The 22,228-nt window shown below is 40.7% G+C and overlaps 1 protein-coding gene across 5 annotated transcripts in view; it reads right to left on the bottom strand.

Moving 5' to 3' along the window:
• The window catches only part of rap1gap2a (RAP1 GTPase activating protein 2a), a 96,975-nt gene that overhangs the window by 56,354 nt on the left and 18,393 nt on the right, over nucleotides 1-22,228 (bottom strand). For 2 of the 5 annotated variants that reach the window (XM_014339167.2, XM_014339169.2), the window contains exon 2: nucleotides 14,220-14,255. In XM_014339167.2, coding sequence (XP_014194653.1) covers nucleotides 14,220-14,255 — 36 coding nt within the window. Of the gene's footprint in view, nucleotides 1-10,773; nucleotides 14,256-17,905; nucleotides 18,363-22,228 lie in introns of those variants that run through there. The other 3 variants (XM_042227596.1, XM_014339170.2, XM_042227597.1) reach the window with 3 other exon arrangements.

Raw genomic sequence — 22,228 nt, 5'->3', positions numbered from 1 at the left:
TTGGTGGCCAGATCAGGTTTGCCAGAGGTAATCCACACATGGGCCAGCACAGGACCACCAGTGTGTCTGGGCCACCAAAGGGCCATCATTCTTTGCGGTATGTGGGCCATGTGTAAGCACATTGTGTGGGCCAGATCTGGGCCATACCAATTTTGCTATGTGGGCTGTGACTCTAACAAGGATAAGTGGAAGAGGATGGATGGATGGATGGGATATTTTTAATTTTAATTTTTTGGAGTGAATGCCTCCTAACAAATAGATTTAAGAAGTACTTGCTGCCTAGTAATGGATTTTCAAAGTTACAGAGATTATTTAGGACTCAAGTCAAGTTTTTAAGGACACCAAGAAAAACTGGAAAAGCTTTTGTTTGAGGGGAAATTTTAAAAAAAGAAGAAGAAAAAACAATTTCATGCCAAATTGACCCTGGACCTCAGACTTTATCATGCAGTCACACATCTCTTCATGGAAAATCACTGATTCGACATAAGTGAATCAGTAACAGCTGTGTAGAGAAACACCACCCTGCATCTGCACAGTCTTATAAAAATTTGGAGGTTAGGGAGGATGGAGAGGATGTGATTGCATCTATCCTCCTATCTATTCATTTTCTAAACCACTTATCCATTTTAGGGTCACAGGTGCTAGAGCCAAAGAGCGTGCATCAAGAGAGACAGGCAGAGAACACCCCGCACAGGGCCGAGGGGACGACTCTCTCCAGATTATTAGAAACTGTCAGCACCTCATGCCAGTTGTGGATTACAACTTGTTTGGCCAGGACAAAGTGCATGCCTACATGTCCTCCCTACTCCAGCTGTAACATACTGGAGTATGTTATAGCCGCCAGGCTGCTTCTGTTTCTCGCTCCAAAAAATGACAAAAGACTCATTCAAATCATCCCTGAGACACAGATGCTGCAGACAAAACCTAGAGAAACAAATACAAAATAAACTGTGGCAGGAAGAGTAAAAGAAAATCCAACACTGAGAAGAATGCGTGAAAAAAGGCCTAAAAACACACGAGGAAACAAGATTGAGGAAGGAAATCAAAGACAGACTGCAAACAAGAAGATAAATGAGCAGAGGGCAGAGAGAAAATGCAAGTGAGAGAACAGAGTCGGAGGAGAGAAATAGGATGAGTGATGCAGGGCCGTGCTGAATAAGAGATATATCTGTCCCTTTGTGAGCGCTGATTACAGTGTCAAATCACAGACAGTCCTTTGTTAATCACCAAGCACACTGGCCTTGACTAGCTCTCTGCTCCGTGCTGTCATTTCACCAAAACAGAAATGTCATCAGACAATTATTTTCACACACTCTGGGCTATTTGAAGCTTGATTGTTTATCTCTGCTTGCGATGTGTCTGTAATTTGGCTTCGGGTGATGTTTTCTTCTCTCTTGCATACGCATAAACTACGTGTATTTTTGAAACGTAATCGCTGGGATGACAGCAAATGGATTTCTGATAGGTGTGAAAACATAGGTGGGCAAATGCAAGAATTTCAAAGATGCTGCATCATGTGACACAACAGGAAAAAACGAGCATCTTTAGTTTAATTACGCCCTCTCCTTCCTCTGTTCATCTCCTCTATAAAGCACTGCTCAGTCGAGGTTTGTGGAACTCTTTTATCCCTTTGTTTCTCTCCATGTCCCCTGAGACCATAATGTCATGCGTAACATCAGAGAGGTAAATCAATTTCCTGCTTTCTCAGTTTGCTTGGTTGAGTGGGATTTCGGCTGACAGCTGGTTGCCCCACGCGAAATACACAGAAATACACATGCATGCGTTTAGATACGCACCTTGGGAAATAGACATTGAAGGGGCACGAGAGGAAGAACTCATCAAGGAAGAAAAGTGAGAGAGAAACAAATGCAGTCACAAACAATGTGTAATACAGTTTGTCACTGTATTCTGCACTTGCACTATATGTGAAACCCGCAGTGCAGATCTTGTCTGTCTTTCCCCTTCTAGCAGTAAGAGTAATTGCACCAACGCAGGAGATGATAACGCATGATGTATCCCTCTAAAAGGAAAAAGCCACACCAAAGGTAATCTGTTTGTTCCCACCTTCCATTTTATGACTGTCATCTTTCTTCTGAACACAGGCTTTCCTTTTATTATCTGAAGCTTCAGAAACTTTTGTTCGCTCTTCCTCTGTTATAAGCTCACTGTCTGTAACCTATGCTCCTTCTCCCTCACTATGAGGGTGCAGATTGTGTATAAAAGATGGACAAACCCACTGTGGTGCCACCAGCACCACTCAGCATCTTACAGTACTGAAGAGTGAACTCAAACAATCAGGCAACAACCTACGGGCAGCACTTGGCAACTGTGGGAAGGAAGAACTCCCTTTTAACAGGAAGAACCGTCTAGCAAAACCAGCCTGAGAGAAATATAAACTGAAACACAAACTATGGCAAAAGGCTTATAAATGCAATGACAATAAAAAGGAGTGAAATAGAGACAAATTGTATCATGGGACATCTCCCAGGAGTTTGAAACTATAGCAGGATCACTAAGAGATGCCTGATCCAGGCCTAACTGTAAGTGTTATCAAAAAGGAAAGCTTTAAGCCCAATGAAAGCATGTATTTCAAACACCGGCTGCCTCACACACACATGCTAATTAGTGCTAAGTAACATACTAATAAAATACCAGAAATTCTATCATCAAAACAGCAGCACAGACTTCTTTGATAGCCTTTAATATAATTAACTGCATAGGAACCATATAATTCCAATATAATTGCTCCAAAGGCGCCAAGACCACAAACACCTTTGAGAGATCGAGGTCAGTGACTCCAATTAGCTGAGATGAAGCCCGACAGGCTGCTGCCGGCTATAGCCGTCTGTGTCGCCATCAGCCTGTCAGTTAAAGTGGTCACCATTTATCATCCATTATTGAAGCCTTTTTACAATAAACATTTAGTGAGTGCATAAGTTATTGGACAAAGACACAAATTTTGCATCTGTACAACAACACTGCGGATTTTAACTCAAGCAATCGAGTTGAAGACTTTCAGCATTAATTCAAAGGGTTTTACAGAATTTTCTGTTAACTGTTTGGAAATTACAGCCATTTTTATACACGATCCCCATTTTTCGAGGCTTTTATGTTCATTTTCTCTACAAAAAACATATTTAGGCATATTGGTGCACTGGTGCAGGGGTTAGAACGGCTGCTCACAGCCAAAAGATACTTGGTCCAAAACTACTGATATGATTGTCTGGCTCTCTGTGCTAGCCATATGATAGACTGGCAACCTGTCCAAGGTGTATCCCACCTTTTACCTTATTTACCTATTATAACTGGGATAAACTCCACAATGTTCCTGAAGTGGCGAGGCAGAAGAAAAATAATGATTCTGTGCGTGTTTATTGCACTGATTCTAGCTTTTCCATCCTGAAAAGAACTGCTTTATACCTCACTATTAATAGCATTTGTCAATAGAGGCATAGTCTACTGACATTTTGCTGCAGCTACAACAGCTACAAGAATCTATTATTTCAAAAATAGGATTATTATTATTACCATGTGAGAATAGAAAATGGGATCGATATAGCACAGTAACAAAAGAGGGTAAGACTTGATAAACCGTTTTAATGGTTTCACCATCTGCTTGCTTTAAATGTTTTCTCCCAGTCGTGTTGCACAAATAGCTGTCACTTGGTGCACGTGATGTGATTTTGTAGTGACCTGAGGTAAATTGCAAAGATCTATCAACACAAGCCATTACCTAACAATGTGTGGGCCGAACAAGCAAGGCTAAGCTGAGGGTATCAGCAGGTTGCTCATATGGAGATGAATTATTCCTTTGAAAGACAATTGCATTTGAGCTCGGCTCTGACAGGGTCGTGTTCCCTGCCTCTGATGTATGTACAAAATGGACACGGTTGGAGGGAAGTTGGGTGTGCTCGTTTTTTATGCGTCTGCATATAAAACGTAGAGCTGAATAAAAGCCAGTGGCTTGGTGAAGGGCATTTGAAAGGAGAACATAACCTCCCCTATTTGGTGCTAAAAACCTGAGCTCCCAGAGGAAACCTGCAGAAGGAAAGAGAGAATATGCAAACCTCACGCTGAGCCACCATGATGAGTCACTGATACTCATGGAAGATTAAGAGATGGTCTTACACTGAAAAATAAAAAGTTAACAGTTTCACTAAATCCTCTAAATAAGCTTCTGAATCACATGAACATCAGCGCCCAAGCGCTGAACCATCTGTCAAGAGCTTTCATATGGACGCTCGCGGATGACCTCACAGGGGCAGAGAGAAGCAACTGACACGTGCAGCTTCTCGCACACAGACTTTTACTAACAGAGGTCGAACTTTAGGAGACAGAGAGGGGAAAAAACTGATCTTTCACAGCCCCACTGCTCCTTCATTTTTTCCTCTTTGTTATTTCTGCGCTTTCCTTTTTCACTGTTCACAGCTCATTGTTCCCGAGAGAGAAGCTATCTTGTTTTTCAGTCCCTCCATCCTTCAGTTCTTATTACTTTTCTCTTCAGTCTTTACTCGTTCAGATGTTAAGAGCATCTCCTCTATGCAGGGTGGACAGCTGTGCCAGAAATGAAGGAAGGAAGGAAGGAAGGAAGGTCGAACTTTCTCCTCTCTTTTCTATTTGTTCGGTCTCAGAAAGGATCTGTCTCCCCTGCTCTATTATTGTCTCCTTGCTCTCTTTATCGCCCTTGATCCATCTTTCACTCCTCCAGACAACCCAAAGTCCATCTCCATCCTTTCGCTTATTCCCTTTTTCATTTTCTACGCTTTCCACAGCATCACTCTGCTTGCTTTGAAAGACTGAGGAGATGGACTGTAATTTGCCAGTATGTAGGTCTTAAGTGTTTGTGTACAAAAATCGACAACAGACAAAATCCTAAAAAAGAAAAAAAATTATTCTGAGTTTGTTTCTAATGGCAACGGTGCCAGCCAATGACTCCTGGAGAAACAAGACAGAGCGAGAGAGTACATAACACATACCAACACCTATCACTTAAAAATGTGGACATATTCTTGTAAGTTTTAAAATTATTATCAAATTATTTGATTTACAGCAGGTCACTTTTTCCTAACATACTTAAAGTAGTACTTACAGTACTTACATGGAGTATATTGTATATTTAGCTTGCACTGGGTCTTGGTGAAGCCCCTTGCTGTATCTAACTTTCTCTGTTTAAGGCACATAGGTGTGATGTGAGAAATGATCAGGTGTGCCGTGGAAGATTAGCTGGTTCCACCTGATTAGTACTCTGAGCGAGTAAGTGAGTAACGGGCAGAACAATTACCTTCTCTTCCACTAGAGGGGAGTAGAACTACCTGCTCTAATTAAATGGGTTGCCAACTGCCAGTAAAAGAGAAGATGAAGAATAAAATACACAATACTCATGCTCTGAGACGATGCAGTGCGTAACAGCAATAGATAGATATTTGAAAACAAAATGTAGTCAATCTGACCTGGGTCCTGGAGAAAATTCCGACCCAGATGAAGGCCCTAGCATGAGCAGTGGTCAGGAGAAAGGAAAAAGGGTATACTGGGGACAAACCGAGCCAATTCTGCTATAGCTGGTGTGCGGGGAAAAATTATCAATATGGTTTTTGTGACATTTTTGTTTGGTGGTGTGTTGTGTGATTGTTCTTATATGAATAATGTGCCGTGGTTCAAAAGGTTGGGAAACGCTGGTTTAAGGAAACCGCCTTTTAATCGACTTTCTTACGATGAGCAACACTTGGCAACAGTGGGAAAGAAGAACTCCCAACTAACAGGAAGAGACCTAAATAAGGGAGGGGTTGCCATTTTCAAAAAAGCAAATAACTACTATATTATAACAAAGAATAGGAAAAACTGTCTGAAACTGTTCGTTTAGAGCAGTCTGAGTTTTTTGGCTAGCAAATTTGGTTGCGAAAAACTACCAAAGTCGCATATGTGTTAGTTTTTCTCTAAACATTAATTCTTGCTGTGTAACAAATCTCTCAATATTGCTCAAAGATCTCATTTTACTCTGAATGAAGAAACATCTCTTAATGTCACTGCTAACAACATAACGCAAACTTGTTGGTAAAATCTTGTAAGATTAAGATACACAGGCCTAGAGACCGCTCTAAAGTTATCTGACAACCACTGGTTGTGAGGTAAAAATGAGGTATGAGCCTCACATTACATAATTAGTGATAATTTTAAGTCACTTTCATGTGATGAAAAAAACAAGCACGCACAAAGCTAGCAGCTGTGCATCTGTATCAGGACTGACTCAGATGTAACTGTAGGGTCAGTTTGGAAGTTTGCTGAATCAATCTCTGTTTATCCTCAAAGCAACTCAGCGAGGCCAGTAGTTATGAAGACATTCTCAGAACAGGACCAGGTACATCCTTTGATGCTTTCACCTCCTACCTGTCTCACCTCCTACATCCCCAGTGGATGTGAATATTGAATGTGAATGTGCGTGGGCACATGTATGCAGAAGAAATGTGTGTGTGAATGTGTGCGTGTGTGTCTGTGTGTGTGCCGTGTACCTGCCCGGGGAGCCCTTATGGCTCTAAATAGGTGAGGGTCTACTTTTATGAGCTCTTAACAGCCCGCACTCAGGCCAGATGGTGCGCTATCAGCTACTTTGTGTGTGTGTGTGTGTGTGTGTGTGTGTGTGTGTGTGTGTGTGTGTGTGTGTGTGTGTGTGTGCGTGTACTATCAGGGAGAAGGCAAGAAGTAAATATTTGTCAAAAGCAAAGAGGCAGCTGGCTGTCTGGGGGACTTTAGAGTAACAAAACTGTCGCTTTAACAAGCAGCAGAGCACATGCGGTGACAAAACATTTAAGAGACAGCGAGAGAGGACAGAGGAAAACAAGCAGACAGCAATTTGTTTTTACTCCTTGCTTGTTAATAATCAAAAGAAAACCTGTGTCAGTAAAGCCTTCAGGCTAGAGTTTCATTTGCTGTCAGCCATTATAGAAAGTAAAACAAGAGCACACGAAGAACAAACAGAAAGAAGTTGGCTATGTTTTTTGTGTAGTTATGATTAGTGTATGTAAATATGCTATAACATAACCAGCTCATTGGGATTGAGAATAGCTCACATGGCTATATGTACTGTACATATCCCCACAATTTACAAATATTTCAGCTTTGGTTTCTTCATTTTTTGCTGATTTCTTAATAGTTCCCTCTCACTGTTCTTAGAATACTTAAAACCTGGCACTTAACAGCAGGAAGGAGAAAAAAACATCCAGCAATCAGCTGGTAAATATAGTGAAGGGTGATGTAACAGAGTCAGAGAGAGAGAGATTTCTGTTGCTGGTGACTTAAAAAAGAACTTAAAGGGGACTAAATGCTTGACTTAGATTGCCCCAGTAACCAGAAACACAACATCTGATGAATGCCGCTCTGGTGATTTAATGATCGTCTCAGAGGTGCAGTCTAGTGTTGACCACTTTGAGAGTAACTCAGTACTACTACACAGGGGTGTGATTGTGTTTCAGGGAACCCACACTACTCCCCTCCCTGCTGCTGCTGTAGCTAAGAGCAGCTAACACGTCCTGTTTCCATATGTTCACTGTGTGTATCGTTTCTCACTGATACCGCCTTAAACCATGTGTAAGACAGCAGGCAAATGTGATGATGCGCTTATTTTAGCAAATGCAGATTAAGTGTAAATATAAGGAAACTAGAGCTTGGGAAGAAAAAACTAAAATAGGACATTGGGTCAGTAAAACACAAGATGTTTCATATACTGATTACTTGTACTTTTTTACATCATTTAAAAATCAAAAAGTGTCTATTGTAACAAAAAAAAAACATATGTATTGAGGTGACTCGAATACAATATGCCATGGGACTGGAAATATACATAAACCTCCAGCATTTTATTAACTTTTAATAACAATAAGCAAATTCCTGAATAAAACAAAACTTCGAGTGTAGGTGATCGCTCGTATTACAAGTCACGGCATCTTTCTGCAGGTTGTATTCTTATGTGTTGCCGAGGAAGTCCGGTCGCAAGGTGAGACAACCCAGGCTCGTCACCATGGTAATGAGCCATGCTGAACCATCAACTGATCATCAGTTCTTGCTGCCATGGCAACAGCCACGGCTCCCTATAGGCTGTTGAAGACAATATGGCTGTGGTTTTGTCTTGCAGTGGTACAGATATGAGCCTGCTGGACTTCATGTTTATATCAGGAGAAATTTAACTGATGGGACCATCATGCAGAATTGTGCCTTTTTAATGTTGATAATGTGTTACATAAATTTATACGTCTAAATATTTAAGCAGAAGCAAAATAAAAACACCAATTTGTTAAGTATGACTTTAGTGGGTTAGCTTGCATTGCCTTTATTGGTTTACCTAGATAATTTATTCTTATATCATTTCGAGTAGTACTTTCAACAGGTACACGTTAACAGGTGGGACGGCCATCGGCACTGATCTAATAGAGAAACTGTTCCACCCAGTGGATCTTTTACTTCACTTCAGCTGCTTTCATTGCAGTGCACAGATTTTTGCTCACTGCTGTAGGAGTCAGTTTGTGACAAACACATGGACTCAGCTCCCTCTTGTGGCCACAGGAGAGAATGAATCTTGGTCCACATTTCTGCACAAAGATATCAAGATCTCTAAATAGGTGGATAAGTATATAAAAGAGTAGGACCCCAAGCAAAACTTTTAACAATCAAATCTAAATGATTTTTAATAGAAGTGGATGCTGTCAGTTATTTTCATTAGAAAAATTAGATGGCACACATAAAAAGCGTGTAAATGGTTTCGTATGGCGTAGCTTCACTGAAACCAGAGGTGTGATATGAGAGGAAGTGCGACATCCTTTGTTGAGTGCATGAGAACGGGTGGAGTCCGACCACTTCCCACATCATACTGCTGCTAATGCATCCGCAACTGTGTGGTTGCTTTCTCTAACCTTTTTTCACACGGTCTGAGGCAGAGGGAAACAAAACACACAGGCAAGGCCCGAAGCTGCGCTGCCAAAAGAAGCGAACTGAAACTGAACCACCTGACCTCAGTCAGCTTGCGTATATTGAACTCTGGTTCCCAGATTAACCCCAGCTGAAGGTCACAGTCACTGTGGGCAGCTGTGCATTAGATATTAACTGAGTGAACTTCTGTCCTTCATTCGTGCTCTTTGCTTTTTCCCCCCCTGCCAGTGATTGCAGGCTTATATTCAATTATGTAGCAGACTGTATCTGTGTACACTGCATCAACAAGGACTTCCAATAAGGAAAAACACAATAAAGTTGACAGCTCATTAAGGCTGTATACAGCCTCCCTGTGACTAATCACTGCTTCTTCTCTTCGTGCTGCCGAGCAAAGCCTCGAGCTTTAATAAGCCGTCACCTAAAGTAAATATAATACCAGCGGACATTCAGTCTCCTGTTTGTTCGGTAGCCACAACTCGCCGTCGTTCCCCGCAATATAGAAGGTACACCGAGAGATAGATTAAATGCCAGGCTCCAGAAATAGCAGCAGCGGCAGCAGCAGCCCATTTGCTCTTTTCCATGATGCTGGCCACCAGATAACATTTACACCTGGCCCCAAAAAACTAGGCTAGACAATGACAAGGGAAGGGGCTTTTTTCATTTTATCGTGTCCCCTCTTTTGAAAAGACCTCTTTCATATTTCCTCTTCTCTCTTGAGCCCGTCGGCCTTCATTGTGCCACTAAAACTGCCTCTCAGTCTGGACAATAAAGTGGACAATAAAGTAAACTTTTTTCATATTTGCAAAATAACTACATTATATTAAAAAATGTACAAGTGCAGTTTAGTTACAGTCTTGGAGAACATCACAGCTTTATCCATATCCCATCCACTATAAGCCATCCATCTGAGCTGGGAGGCGCTTTCGGATTCAAGCAGCTGCTCCACTTAGACGGAGCAGAGAATGAATGGAAATAACATATAACAATGTATAATTAGCAGCAAGTGGCTGTGACCTCTGCGCAAACACATGCATGCATGCTAACAACAGTATCATCAAGAAGCAGAGCAGACAGCCGGCTGTTAAGGAAAAAAACAAAACAAGCCAATAAAACAATCTGTGGTTAACCACGTTAAACAAGATATCAAAGTCATTTGTTTTGGTTTACTGCACTGTGGAAGCGTCTGTTGCTGAAGCGTCTTACAAGAGAAAGCCGGGAGCCATGACTGTGACACAGAGCTTCACTAATAGACACAGAAAGATCAATCCTTTAGACTGATTTCACATCCTGGGTATCCACCTCATGCAGACCAAAGCAATCATCTGATCCGTATCATGCGATGAACAGCTCTATGACTGCCGCGTCAAATATCCTGAAGTGACACTGTTTTATTACAGTCTGCTCCAATACACTCTGATCTGTGCTGCTTTTATCAACTTCCCCTTTAAACTAGATTCAGTGCAGTCCACGCTACTTTACTTCAACCCATGTGAAGTTGAGTAGACTCGCAGACACGGCGAAAGCTGCTTGTTTTCACCGTGTGTGCACTATTTCCTGTTTAGATCCACATTAGATACTCTGACAACACAAGAGAGATGCTCTCACTAGGCCAACAGATACCTCAGAGCACCTTAAGCGGACAAAAAAAGCAATATGAACTTATTCATAGCAATCGAATCAGAAATCTGCTTTTCAGACTTTAATAACTTCTCGGAAGGAGGAGAAACTACTCCACTGGTTTCATAAGATCTCAGGTGTTACGCAACAAAGTGCGAGCTAATATAAGAAAAAAAATCTGATTTAAGAATGTAATAAGGAAAAATAGACCCACGAGAGAAAAAGACTGCAGTTACTCACCACAGCTTGCGCGGCATCGTCACACAGTATTAAGAAGCCGATCAGGTGCAACCTTGCCCCCTTTTCGTCCTCTCTCTCCTCTATTATCCCTGTTTGTCCACTTGTGATATTCACTCACCCTCAGCACCACTTGAAGACAAAACAGATGCATGTGTTTGCTCTCTCTCTCACACACACACACACACGCACATGCGTGCACACACACGCACACACAAACACTGGCTTGATTATACAGGTATTAATGAGGTGACGGCTGTACGGTGAAGGAGGAGAGATCCTTTGTAGCATCCGTGAGCAAAGAAGCGGCAGAGGGAGACCGGGATTAATGACAGAGGAGAGATGAGACATGGGGAGAAAGAGCTTGAGCAACAGAGGAATAAATAGCACACTCTGAACCAAGGGCAGACGGGACGGAAAGGGCAGAGGAGAACAAAATAAAGCCCTCACACCTGCTGCAAACTTTGAAGTGTGCAATCCAACTGATGTTTTTGCTCCTTTGGCCTCCATTCTCTTGTTTCCTCTCCTCCCCCCTTGTGGCTTTACTCTCCTGTACTGTATATCGCTGCATGTGGTTTGGTTTTTCATTTTCATTTTTTTAATTACAGAAGTTTTGCAAACCAACTTTCAGGAATATCCTGAAAGTCATGAATTAGGAATTCAATTTATGAATAATGTCCACGTCCTCAAAGTATAAATTAAAGGGGAATTTCAGGAAGATGCTGTTTGCATTAAAACAGCCACAGTGGATCAGACCTGGTGACCTGTCGAGGCAGCACCCCATCGTTTGCCCTATGACAGCTGGGATAATGTCCAGCCCTGCCCGGCAACCTGCATTGAATAAGTGGAAGATAATAGGTAGATGGATGCTAGTAACTCTCACATTTCCTGTGACCTGTAATGATATGATTCACCAGGATCACATGAGTAATGAACTCACTTGCATCAATTCATCTACACCTCCGTCCCCATCAACAAATCATCGAGATACTGCAAAATGTCTTTTGTACAGACTGTCTTCTCCTTTATTTCCAGTCCTACAGTTCCTGCTTCTGCACTGTTTTCTTACATCTAACGCCTGGATCAAACACACACAAACACAGGTTGGTTTTATTCATCGTTCGGGCAGACCAGGAGCTCCAGCAGAAGTCACGACTCACTCATTGATATTCAGACCCACTACAGAGTAGATGATCTAATGACACCTGGCCATGCAGGAGACACTGAAAGTGTGCACAGCTGTTTGTATGTGAGAGAACAGATAAAAGAGGAGCCCTACTTTACATGTTACGCGCTAACCTGCTTTCACTTTCCTGTTTACAACAACAAAATGATTAAGGTTTTACCATAGCAGCATCTGGAGCCCTATTCCACCATTTCAAGTACTGTTCATGCAAACCTTTTACATTCTTATAATGCATCCTAATAATATTTTTTTTCACATAAGTTCATATAAACCCAGAACTCGGGTTTGTAAAACAGAGAAAAAGATGAATAGAAAAATATCTATGTGCCACTGCTATCAGGCTACTTGTTTCCAGTTCAAATCAGCGTGTTGCAGATATTTTGTTAAATCCAAACTTCTAATCCTCGATTCTGCGATTCCAACATGCTTTGTTCCTTTTTCTTTGAAGATGCAGAATCATTAGCATGACATGGAGGGGTTTTATTTTGTCATGTCTGACTATGCAGACAAGGTCTGGCCACCACCAAGAATAACAAAAGTCATGCTTAGATATCTAAAATATGCTCAGTTCTCTAAGGCTATCCATCTGGCATGATTAAACAGATGGTGCCATCACGGCATCTATGGAGAAAAGAGAGAGACGTTGGTAAGAAAAGTAGAGTGTGTGGTTCCTTTGGTAAAGAGAAATGGTGAATGTGCTTAAATATGATGGCTTTGGGGTATAGATAAAGATAGAGTTGACACACACAAAAACCCATCATCTGTCCTCACTAAGGCAACTTCCTGTAGCAAGGCTTGCCGGTGGTTTGTTTCAACACAGAGAAGCTTCACATACCCTCAAAGATTGCCACATGAATAAAGTACACAACTGTGCAAGTGGCATTCACATCATCACATTCTCTGCCCATGCCCCGAATGAAAAAAGGTAAAAGCAGAAGCAGTAATTCTACACCTCAAAAGTTCACAGCACTGTGTAATTTTCACAACATTGTTCCTCTAAATTTGCAAAGTCACTGCCCACATTTAAATCCACAGGAGACAGCTTCTGTCTTCTCCTTGCAGAGGTGTGAAACATGAACCGGAACTAATAACTGTTTGTTGAATGCTGTCAGTTCTTATTAATAAAATTAAGACATCCAAGCTAAGAGTTAACAACACCATCTTAGCTCAACTCAGCCACACAAAAACAAAGCAAATGGTCAGAGAGCTGCAGCTATGATAGGTCCTTGTTAGAGAAAAATAAAGGTCTGTTACAGTACATGCAAAGAAATGTCATGCACCTGGTGAGATTTAGACCACATTTAAATGCTACAACCCACATTCAGCAATCCAAATCCACACAGAGAACATCTCAGTCCCTCAGTAGATGGATGATGGTGGCAGCCAATTAATTACCATGCCTCTTAAAGGCAGTGGTTCTTTCTAGTATCATCCTTCACCAGTGTGCTTGAAGAATCTCAAAAAACCTTAATACATCTTAAATTTATCTTAAAGGCTTTAATAAAGGTTAATATAATGCCTTTAATAATTCTAGCATGTGTCTGAAATGTCTGTATTCTTTGTGCAATGGGCTATAAGCTGGATTTAATTACTTATTTTTAGATCGTACAGCCCAAACAAACCCTTATGGAAAAACCCAGAGAACGCTGCTTATGCCAGTACGTAGTATTCAAAAACTGCAGTCACACCTGGGAGCCACAGTGCAACCACAGAATTTACCTAGAACTCACTCGAGTACTTGGCAGTACAGGTATCTGCATGAGAAACTTCCTCCTTGTACAGGTATGACCTGCCAACAGGTACAAGCTGGCAGTGAAGAGAAAGTAAATGAGAGTGAATGACAGGAATCAATTTAGAAAATCTGTCACTCGGACCGGGAGTTGGAGATTTGTGTAAAGAGGTGTATACTGAATTTTTATGTGTCTAAAAAAAAGATTCATAGCTCTGCTGAGACTTTAAAGTCCATCAGTGTGATGGACAATATGTTTATCCGATGTTTTAAAGGTCTTCAGCTCAGTCTCAGCATGTTTGCAGAAAACATGGCTTTGTGCTTGACGGACACATTTCTGAATATTATCTGGAAGTTGTGGTGATTGGGCGATTGGGTTCAGAAGAGAGAATAAGATTTCCAAAATGACCCAGAGTGCTCATGTAGGCTGTCAAAGGAATAGACCACACCAGGGCGGCCCAGGCCCTTTGCTTTATGTCATCCTCCCTCTAAAACCTCTAAAAATAACAAGAACAACAACAAAAAAACACTTACCGTGCTTTCAGTGCAGACAGAGTGGACTTGTCAATCCTGGAAAAGAAGCAAGAGAAGGCAGACACACACATAAAGAGGAAATTATTATTGATCATGTCTCTGATACAAATTGCTCCAAGCAGCAATTCAATTCTTTAGTCTAATTGCTCCTAATTTACTAAGGACATAAGCACAGGAAGGCAGGCAGATAAAGACGGTTAGGAGTGAGATTTATGTCTCCACGGGGCCCCCGTGCTTCTGTGGCTTTAAAAAAAGAAAGGGTCATTAAAATTGTGGTTGCTTCTATTTGCCTTAATAGCTGCGGCAGTGTGAGTGTAAGCAACTGGCATAGACCAGAGCCTATGACAGACAGCCTCGTTTAACGAAGTTACCTCTCTGCAAACTGATCGACGTCTCAGTGCTTCACTGCACACTGGCCACACTACAAACAATTCACAACATTTCATTTTTGGTGCTGCTGTTCTCGTGCGAGTCATTTGAGGCTTTTCCATAAAGGAAACTATAAATATGTCAAGAGTCTTAACTTAAGGTTTATTTTGTGTGTTCTTATCAGCAAATGCATGCCTTACCGCAATCTACGCAGTGCCTAGCAGAGACATTTTAAATATCATTTGAATGTTTTACCACTTATTTGATATCAATAACAGTGCAGCATTACAGCAGCATCAGATCAGAGATAAATACTGTAAGCTCTTGTGATGTTTCACCGTCATGCAACAAAAAAGCTGATATTCAAATGTCAGAACAGAAAGCTGCTTATTTAGCTGCAGTTAGTCCATCATGTTCCTAAAACAACTATTGGACTTTATGACTGTGCTGTGACAGATGAATTACCCTCAGTCATATTGTAACAGAGCAGCAGCTGAAAATACACACCATCTATATTATGGCTCAATAATCCACCAAATCATACAATTTATTACAGGTAAGGGGAAATGATAATATATGTTTGTTAAAACATATTATGAGAGCAAAATCTCATCACCAGACCACTATATATGCTCACCAGCCACTTTATTAGGTGTAGCTTGCTAGCGTTGGGTTTAGACCTCCTCTGGCCTCCAGAATTTCTTTTTGTGGTACATATTTAACAAGGTCCTTGAAACACCCGTCACAATTTTTGGTCCATACAGACATGACATCATCACACAGTTGCTGCAGATTTGCTAGCTACACATCCATGATGTGAATCTCTTGTTGCACCACATTCCAAAAATGCTCCATTGAGCTCGGATTGAGATCTGGTGACTGTGGAGGTCATTTGAGTACAGTGAGTATTCTCATGTTCAAGAAACCGGTTTGATACAGTTTGAGTTTTGTGACATAGTGTGTTATTCTGCTGGAAATGGCCAACAGAAGATACAGTGGGTACACTGTGGTCATAAAGGTCAGCAGGTAGGCTGCTCAGGCTACTCAGGTAGGCTGTTGCATGCACAGATGGTACTAAGAGGATCAAAGTGTGGCAAGAATATATCCCCCACACTGTTACAGCGCCACTACCAGGCTTATATGCTGATACAAGGCAGGAGTGATCCATGCTTTCATGTTGTTTAGGAAAAATTCAGACCCTGCATCCACAAAAAATAATCATTAGATCGATTGTTTGGTTTTTTTTTCAATCTTACATCATCCCGTTTTAGTGAGCCTGAGCGAAGTATGCTCTTCTGCATACTATGTTTGTTAATAGTAGTTATTTGAGTGATTGTTGCATTCCTATTAGCTTAAAGCAATTTGACCAATCTCCTGTGAACTTTACATTAGCAAGGCCCATAGAACTGACTTAAATCCCCTCACCTTCCTCATTCTGATGCTCAATCATCATGTCCACGTATACATGTCTAAACGAACTTAGTTACTGCCATGGGATTGGCTGCTTAGCTATTTATGCTAACAAGCAGTTGAATATGTGTACCTAACAAAGTGGCCAGTGAGTACATTTTTCTTATCCAAAGAAAGTCACAGATGGTCACCATTGTTTGGTAACAGTAAGCTCAGCGTCCTCCTCACCTCTACATTTGATTTTACATTTACTAATGTGCTGATTAGCAGATGTTCAAACAGCTTCCATTTATCCATATCTGCGTCTGTGATGAACCAAAAAATGTTCAAATTTGTGACTAGATGAACTGATAATTAAATACTACAGATAGAAGGTAAACCTAATGTGACTAAGATTTTGAAACTGCTCAAAAGCAAAACACTGTAAACAGCATTTTAAGGAACTTTACAGTAGTATGTTGTCAGTTTGCATCTGGATGCGGTTACATTTAAGCTCACACCCAAAATGAAGAGGGTTCAACTTCTCGGAAGAATCAATTTGTACAATATCTAAATACTTATATGCTGATGTTCTTTGTTTACAGCTAACAATGTACAAGAATTTCACCGGATGCTGCAAGTTCATTATCATCAGACCTGTGAGAAGTGTATTTTCCCGTCACACCTGCCTAATCTTAGCAGCATACAAAACACAATCTTGTACATTTCTAACAGCAATCCAAAAGAAAAGAAAAATAATCCCCCTTAACATATCCCTTCATCTCACACTGAGCATTCAAAAGAAGAAAATTAGAGACATTATTCCATGAGCTTTAACACGTGGAATTATTGTTTGGTTTAAGAATTTAAGAAAATGCTGATACAACTTTTCTTTTAGGGAAATATTTTTTTCCCAAGGATTAAAAAGACTGGATCTCTAACAGAGAAGTATCACAGAGAGACATTAGAGGATATTTTAACTAGCAGAGGAATTATCATACTGTACATGAGACTGCACTGTACTTGAATTGCACTTGGACCCGTAACCCATTATCAGTCAAAACTAAAGCAGTTGTGGTTTATCTAAACCTTCTGACCACTTAATTCTATTTTCTCGCTATCACCATTGACTTATGACATTCTTTTTAAAAATTAGTGTATCTGAAATCTTTTTTTTTTTGTCCAACTTTGTTTTTCTGCAAAACACAACATATTGCACGCAAAGCTGCTGCTACTGCTGCTCCTCAGCTCTGTCTGTTCGAGGTTATCACAGCCTGTCTGGCTTATGCTGCATCAGCCCAGCTGGGAAGGTTAAGTGCTCTGAAGATGTGCTTCAGTGTCAGAATGACTAGCAGCAAGGGAGCCAAACGCACAAAAACACTCCATCCGAGTGTGTCACAGCATTCAGTGCTAAATGGGCTTGCTGGCAGCTTCTTTAACGCTGCATCATGGGAACTTCCCTCTGCCAATACAGTAGGAGAGCATTACCAGAACAAGCTGCGTCCCTTTACCAGCACAGCAGCAACAACAACCACAACTGCCAGCAGGCAGAAACAAAGTCGCCTGTTGAATATAATCCCTCCCTCAACAGAGACAACACAGAGTGAAACTGTAAATGATCACACACACACACACGCACAAACACAGACAAACAGAGGACAAAGTGTTAGAGGTGTGACACAGAGGAGCAGGCTAAGCCCTCCACCCATCCTTCCTTTTCATAAAAAAAGTTTACATTTCTACTCCACCCATTCGCACACTGTAAAGTAACAACAACTGGCACACTCTACAGCTGATTATAAAGCACAATGGGAATGATTCAAACACAGTGTAGAACTGCATGTAAATGGGCACAAATATGAGCATGGACATGCACAATGCAAACTTTCCTAAACACACGTGAGCATTGAATGAAAACGCATACATACCATCCAAATCCACCAAATGACACACTTCTCCTCCTCAGCATTTTGTCAGTCTGACCTTCTCAGCAGTCTCTTTTGCCTCTCTCCTCTGGGAACTGTGTGCTCTGCTGACAGTCTTCCTCTATGGGAGTGTGTATATATATATACACACACACTCTCTGTATACTTGCACTTTGTCTGTCTCTGTCTGACCCAGGCTCTCTGTCTCACTCCCTCTCTCACCCTCTCCCCCTCTGTTTGCTTTCCCTTCTCTCTCCCTGCTCTTTTTCACCTGCCTCTCCACAGCTGCTGTTGTCCAATTTGCCACTTGACCCGTCAACAACTTTCCTGAAACACTGGTTCACAGTCTGTCAAACCCGCGCTCAAATCTGACACACTGAGAGATACAGGTACACATATTTCAGCAGGGTAGGGGAGGAGCCAAATGAGGAGGGGCCACAACCACTGGTTTGTTTCCCACACAAACACACGTGTAAAGGGCTACACATGCATCGAGCTCTATCTCAATAACCACAACCAAAACACATGTACGTTGTATTCTTGCTTACACGCTGTCCAACAGGAAATGCAATAACTGCCTGCACTGCCCCCTTTTTTTGTTTACACTCACACATGCAAAAATGTCCCTGAATAAGCAAAGTTGATAAGTTGATCGAGCATTTTGATGTCGATTGTGGAAACTTCAGGTTAACGCCGCAAAAAGCTATATTTCTATTGCGTCATTCCTATTTCTAATCTATTAGAAGTGTATCAGAGGAATCTGTGTTGAATGGAAAATATGCCAGTTGCTCAACAGAGGAGTCAAACTGGATTATTTTTGTTGCACTACATAGCATTGACACTTCTCTGAAGGAAAGAAAAAAAGAGCCCAACAGTTGTGTAGAAAGACTGCAGCGAAACCTCTCATGCTGTGGCCAAAGGGAGTGTCCTTCCTGACGCCCTTTCTTCTCACTCCAGAGTTGACACTCTCAGAATTTACAAGCCCTCAGTTTTTCAACAGTTCCATTTCAATGTGCAGTGTGTTTGTGATCTGCAGAGGTCCAGGCTGTTAAATATACTAGCAGTGTAAAATCAAAAGCAGCTACTTAAACAACATTTTTACCAGCTATTTTTAAGGAAAGTTAACCTTGGGCCATTTTAATATTATAATATAATAGTAGTAATAGACTAGAATATGGCCATTCTAATTCTGATGAGTGAACTCTGTTATGCAGACCACGATCAGAGAAAAACACTTAAAAGAATCTAGGTCTATTTGCCTACATTGTAGGTGTGGAGACAGAGTCTCACAGCAAAATTAATATAGTCAGGGGTTAAAGTGGGATTTTAAAGGTGGGGGAACCCAAGAGTGATCTTTGTGTGCAGGCAGCTGCTCTGAGGTTTACTGCCCCTTATGGAGTAAATTTCACCACAGTACTGCAAACGCCAACCCTTTTCGCCTGCATTAAACTGCCCACTATTTTCATGCGACAGGTGACTAAAGCAAAGTTAACATACTTCAATTTGTTTTGCAGGACGTCTCAAAGTTGAAAAAACAAACTTACCACAACTTAACATTATAGCACAATATCTCATGTAAGCTTTAAATGACCAGTCTATTAAATGCCACTCCTTACCTATAAAATTAGTCTTCTATTCTGTCTTTCTTACATCTTTTTCCATCTCTGAGTGAAGTTATCGCACACTTTTCTCTCCTTGGAAAATAGAGTAGCTGTACCTTTAGCTAGCACTGTGTGGGTGCTAGCTAGATGCTAAAGTACCACACCTTACACCTGAGTATAGCGCTATAAATGATGCGTAAACCCATCATCATTATTATTATTAGATTTTTATTCTTTGTGTCTTTCCTCTTCATGTAAAATAAGCAGTAGCGACGGTCACGTTATGTAGGTTTAAAATTTAAAGTTTAAATATGGTTTAGTGTTGATGTCAAATAATAACTCTCTAAAGTAAGGAGCCTGTTTTGCAAATAAAAGAAAAAGCTGAAATAACGAGTTGTAAAAAAATATATAAATAAATAAATGTAAATCCCAAATGGGGCTAAGTAACAGTTAGTAAAGACAACCCCCATACCTTTGTCAACTGAAGTTACACTATGGACATTTTTTGCAGCAGCAGGAACATTAATGAAAGTTCACGTATAGATAATGATATGGTGATAAGGAGCTGGGGAATAATTACCATTTGGAACAAGTAAAATAATAAAGAGGTTATTTCAGTTCCAGCTTAACAATAAACTGAATAGCAGCTTTCTAATTTCACAGGCCGTGGTTTGACAAGATGCTGTCTTCAACAGTAGTTAATCCAGCCACTCTGTGGCTGCCATACTAGTGAAGCTGTCACAAAGCATGCCATAAATACAAGTAATGACATAAAACCCATTCAAACAGACATAGTATCATTTCAAATGCAATTTTCCCCCCAAGGCTTTTCTGTTGAATTGAAAAGAATGGTTTCAGTTATTCTTTTCACATTGAAATAGGCAACACGTCCTTCTGTATTCAAAGAGAGCTACTTTCATTTCCAGTCACTTCATAACATATCCAGTGAGAACAAGAAACCAAACAAGCACTTTAGAAGTCTGTTGAATGTGATGGCTTAATGCTTTCACAATTAAATTCTCAATTATCAGCATGCTTTCAATCTCTTTTAAGATTGTCAGTCACTCTCCCTCTAGTGGTTTAGAGATGTGAGAAACCATGAACACAACAGCAGCAAGAAGAAAATGCAAATATCAGACTGACAAAGAAAAAATACTTTGATTCTCAAACCTTAAAGGTTCTGAAAATTTTGGTCTTTTGTATCCAGTATCATGAAAGATCAAGCTCAATAAATGCTGCAAATTACTGTGTCGCACAAAAAACAGAGGCATGTCTTTATGCTACACACACACACACACACACACACACACACACACACACACACACACACACAAAGTTTTATGACACATCAGGAATCCATGTTCTGTATAAATGAGTGGGCACCTAACAGCACAGGGGAGCAGTTAGACAGCAGCTGGTGACGCAGCAGCCGAGGAGCCAGATGTTACTTTCAAAACATTTTTGTGGATGAAACAGGATAAATCAACCCTCCTGAACAAATGCAAACTAACAACTTTTAACACCAATTTAAAATTTCCCCCCATTTCTATTGATAGTCCTAAAATATGTAAATAAAAGAATGATGCCATAGCAGGTTAGAAAATAAGATTACTGAATGATCGGAAAACCTAAAGAACAAAAGATAAAATAGGGACAAGTAAAAAATAAAGTACAAGCCAGTGACAAGACCTTTGCTGCAGGTCTTAACTGCTTGGCCAAAACTACAACATGAACATGAAAAGCTGTCACTATAGTGATGACACAATTTTGCGGTTGTGTGAAGTACACACCCTGCAAACAGGATCACAAAAATATAAGCATGTTTCTCTTGGTAAAAATAGCTTTAATAAAGCGTCATCTGGAGCTAAAGTAACTGCATGTGTGCTGCATGTATCACTACTTGCTGGCAGATTTAAGTCAGAGGATCATCTTCTCTTTGTTTAGTGTCGCACAGCTTCATTTGTTAAATCTAATACCCGATGACTCAATATCTGTCTATTCTGTAGGTATTTCACCGTGCCCAGTTTAACGTTAGCCTGAGAAAGAGCAAACTGCAAGTTCAGTTTTATAAAAACTGTGGAATTCTGATATTTATGACACTCATATTTCCTCTGCAACACACTCATTTTATCCTTAAGATCTGAAACGTGCATTCACAGCACCACAGATGTTTGTAAGTGGGCTGGGTGACATCACCCGACAGTAACCAGTTGGCTGATGTCATCAGGTCGCCACAGTGTTCGCAACTGACAAACAACACCAAGTGCATGGTAACTGTTAAACTCCATTAATTTGTTCAAACTCTTTTATTGTACGCAGTGTGTGAGCAATAAAGACTGACGATGGCACTGTGTTGTGCCAGAGACATTTTCCTATATAGAGAAGACATAGCACTCAGACAATTGTGGTCTACCTGAGACATGAGGCATGCTAAGGATGGCGATTGTCCCATCCCTGTGTGACATCGGTAGCTAAAATGGGAAACATTAGCCAGTCACACTTATGCACTGATGACTGCAGAGTGAAGGTTCACGACTGTATCAGCTGTATGGCGGCATATCTCCTTGTTGCTGCAATAATCATGTAGAGAAACATGAACTAGCATGGCATTTGTATATATATTTGTATGAATATAAGTAAATCTTTCTTTAAAAGAACTCTGTCCTGCTTAACTTAAAATAATAGAAAACAATAGAAAGAAAAATATTCTTGTAACAGTGCACAT

This window comes from Haplochromis burtoni, unplaced genomic scaffold (genome assembly GCF_018398535.1).
Source record: "Haplochromis burtoni strain Fernald_Lab_line unplaced genomic scaffold, NCSU_Asbu1 Contig_270, whole genome shotgun sequence".
Classification (NCBI taxonomy): domain Eukaryota; kingdom Metazoa; phylum Chordata; class Actinopteri; order Cichliformes; family Cichlidae; genus Haplochromis; species Haplochromis burtoni.
Note: the sequence above shows the minus strand (reverse complement) of the source record. Positions and strands in the feature narration are given on the sequence as shown.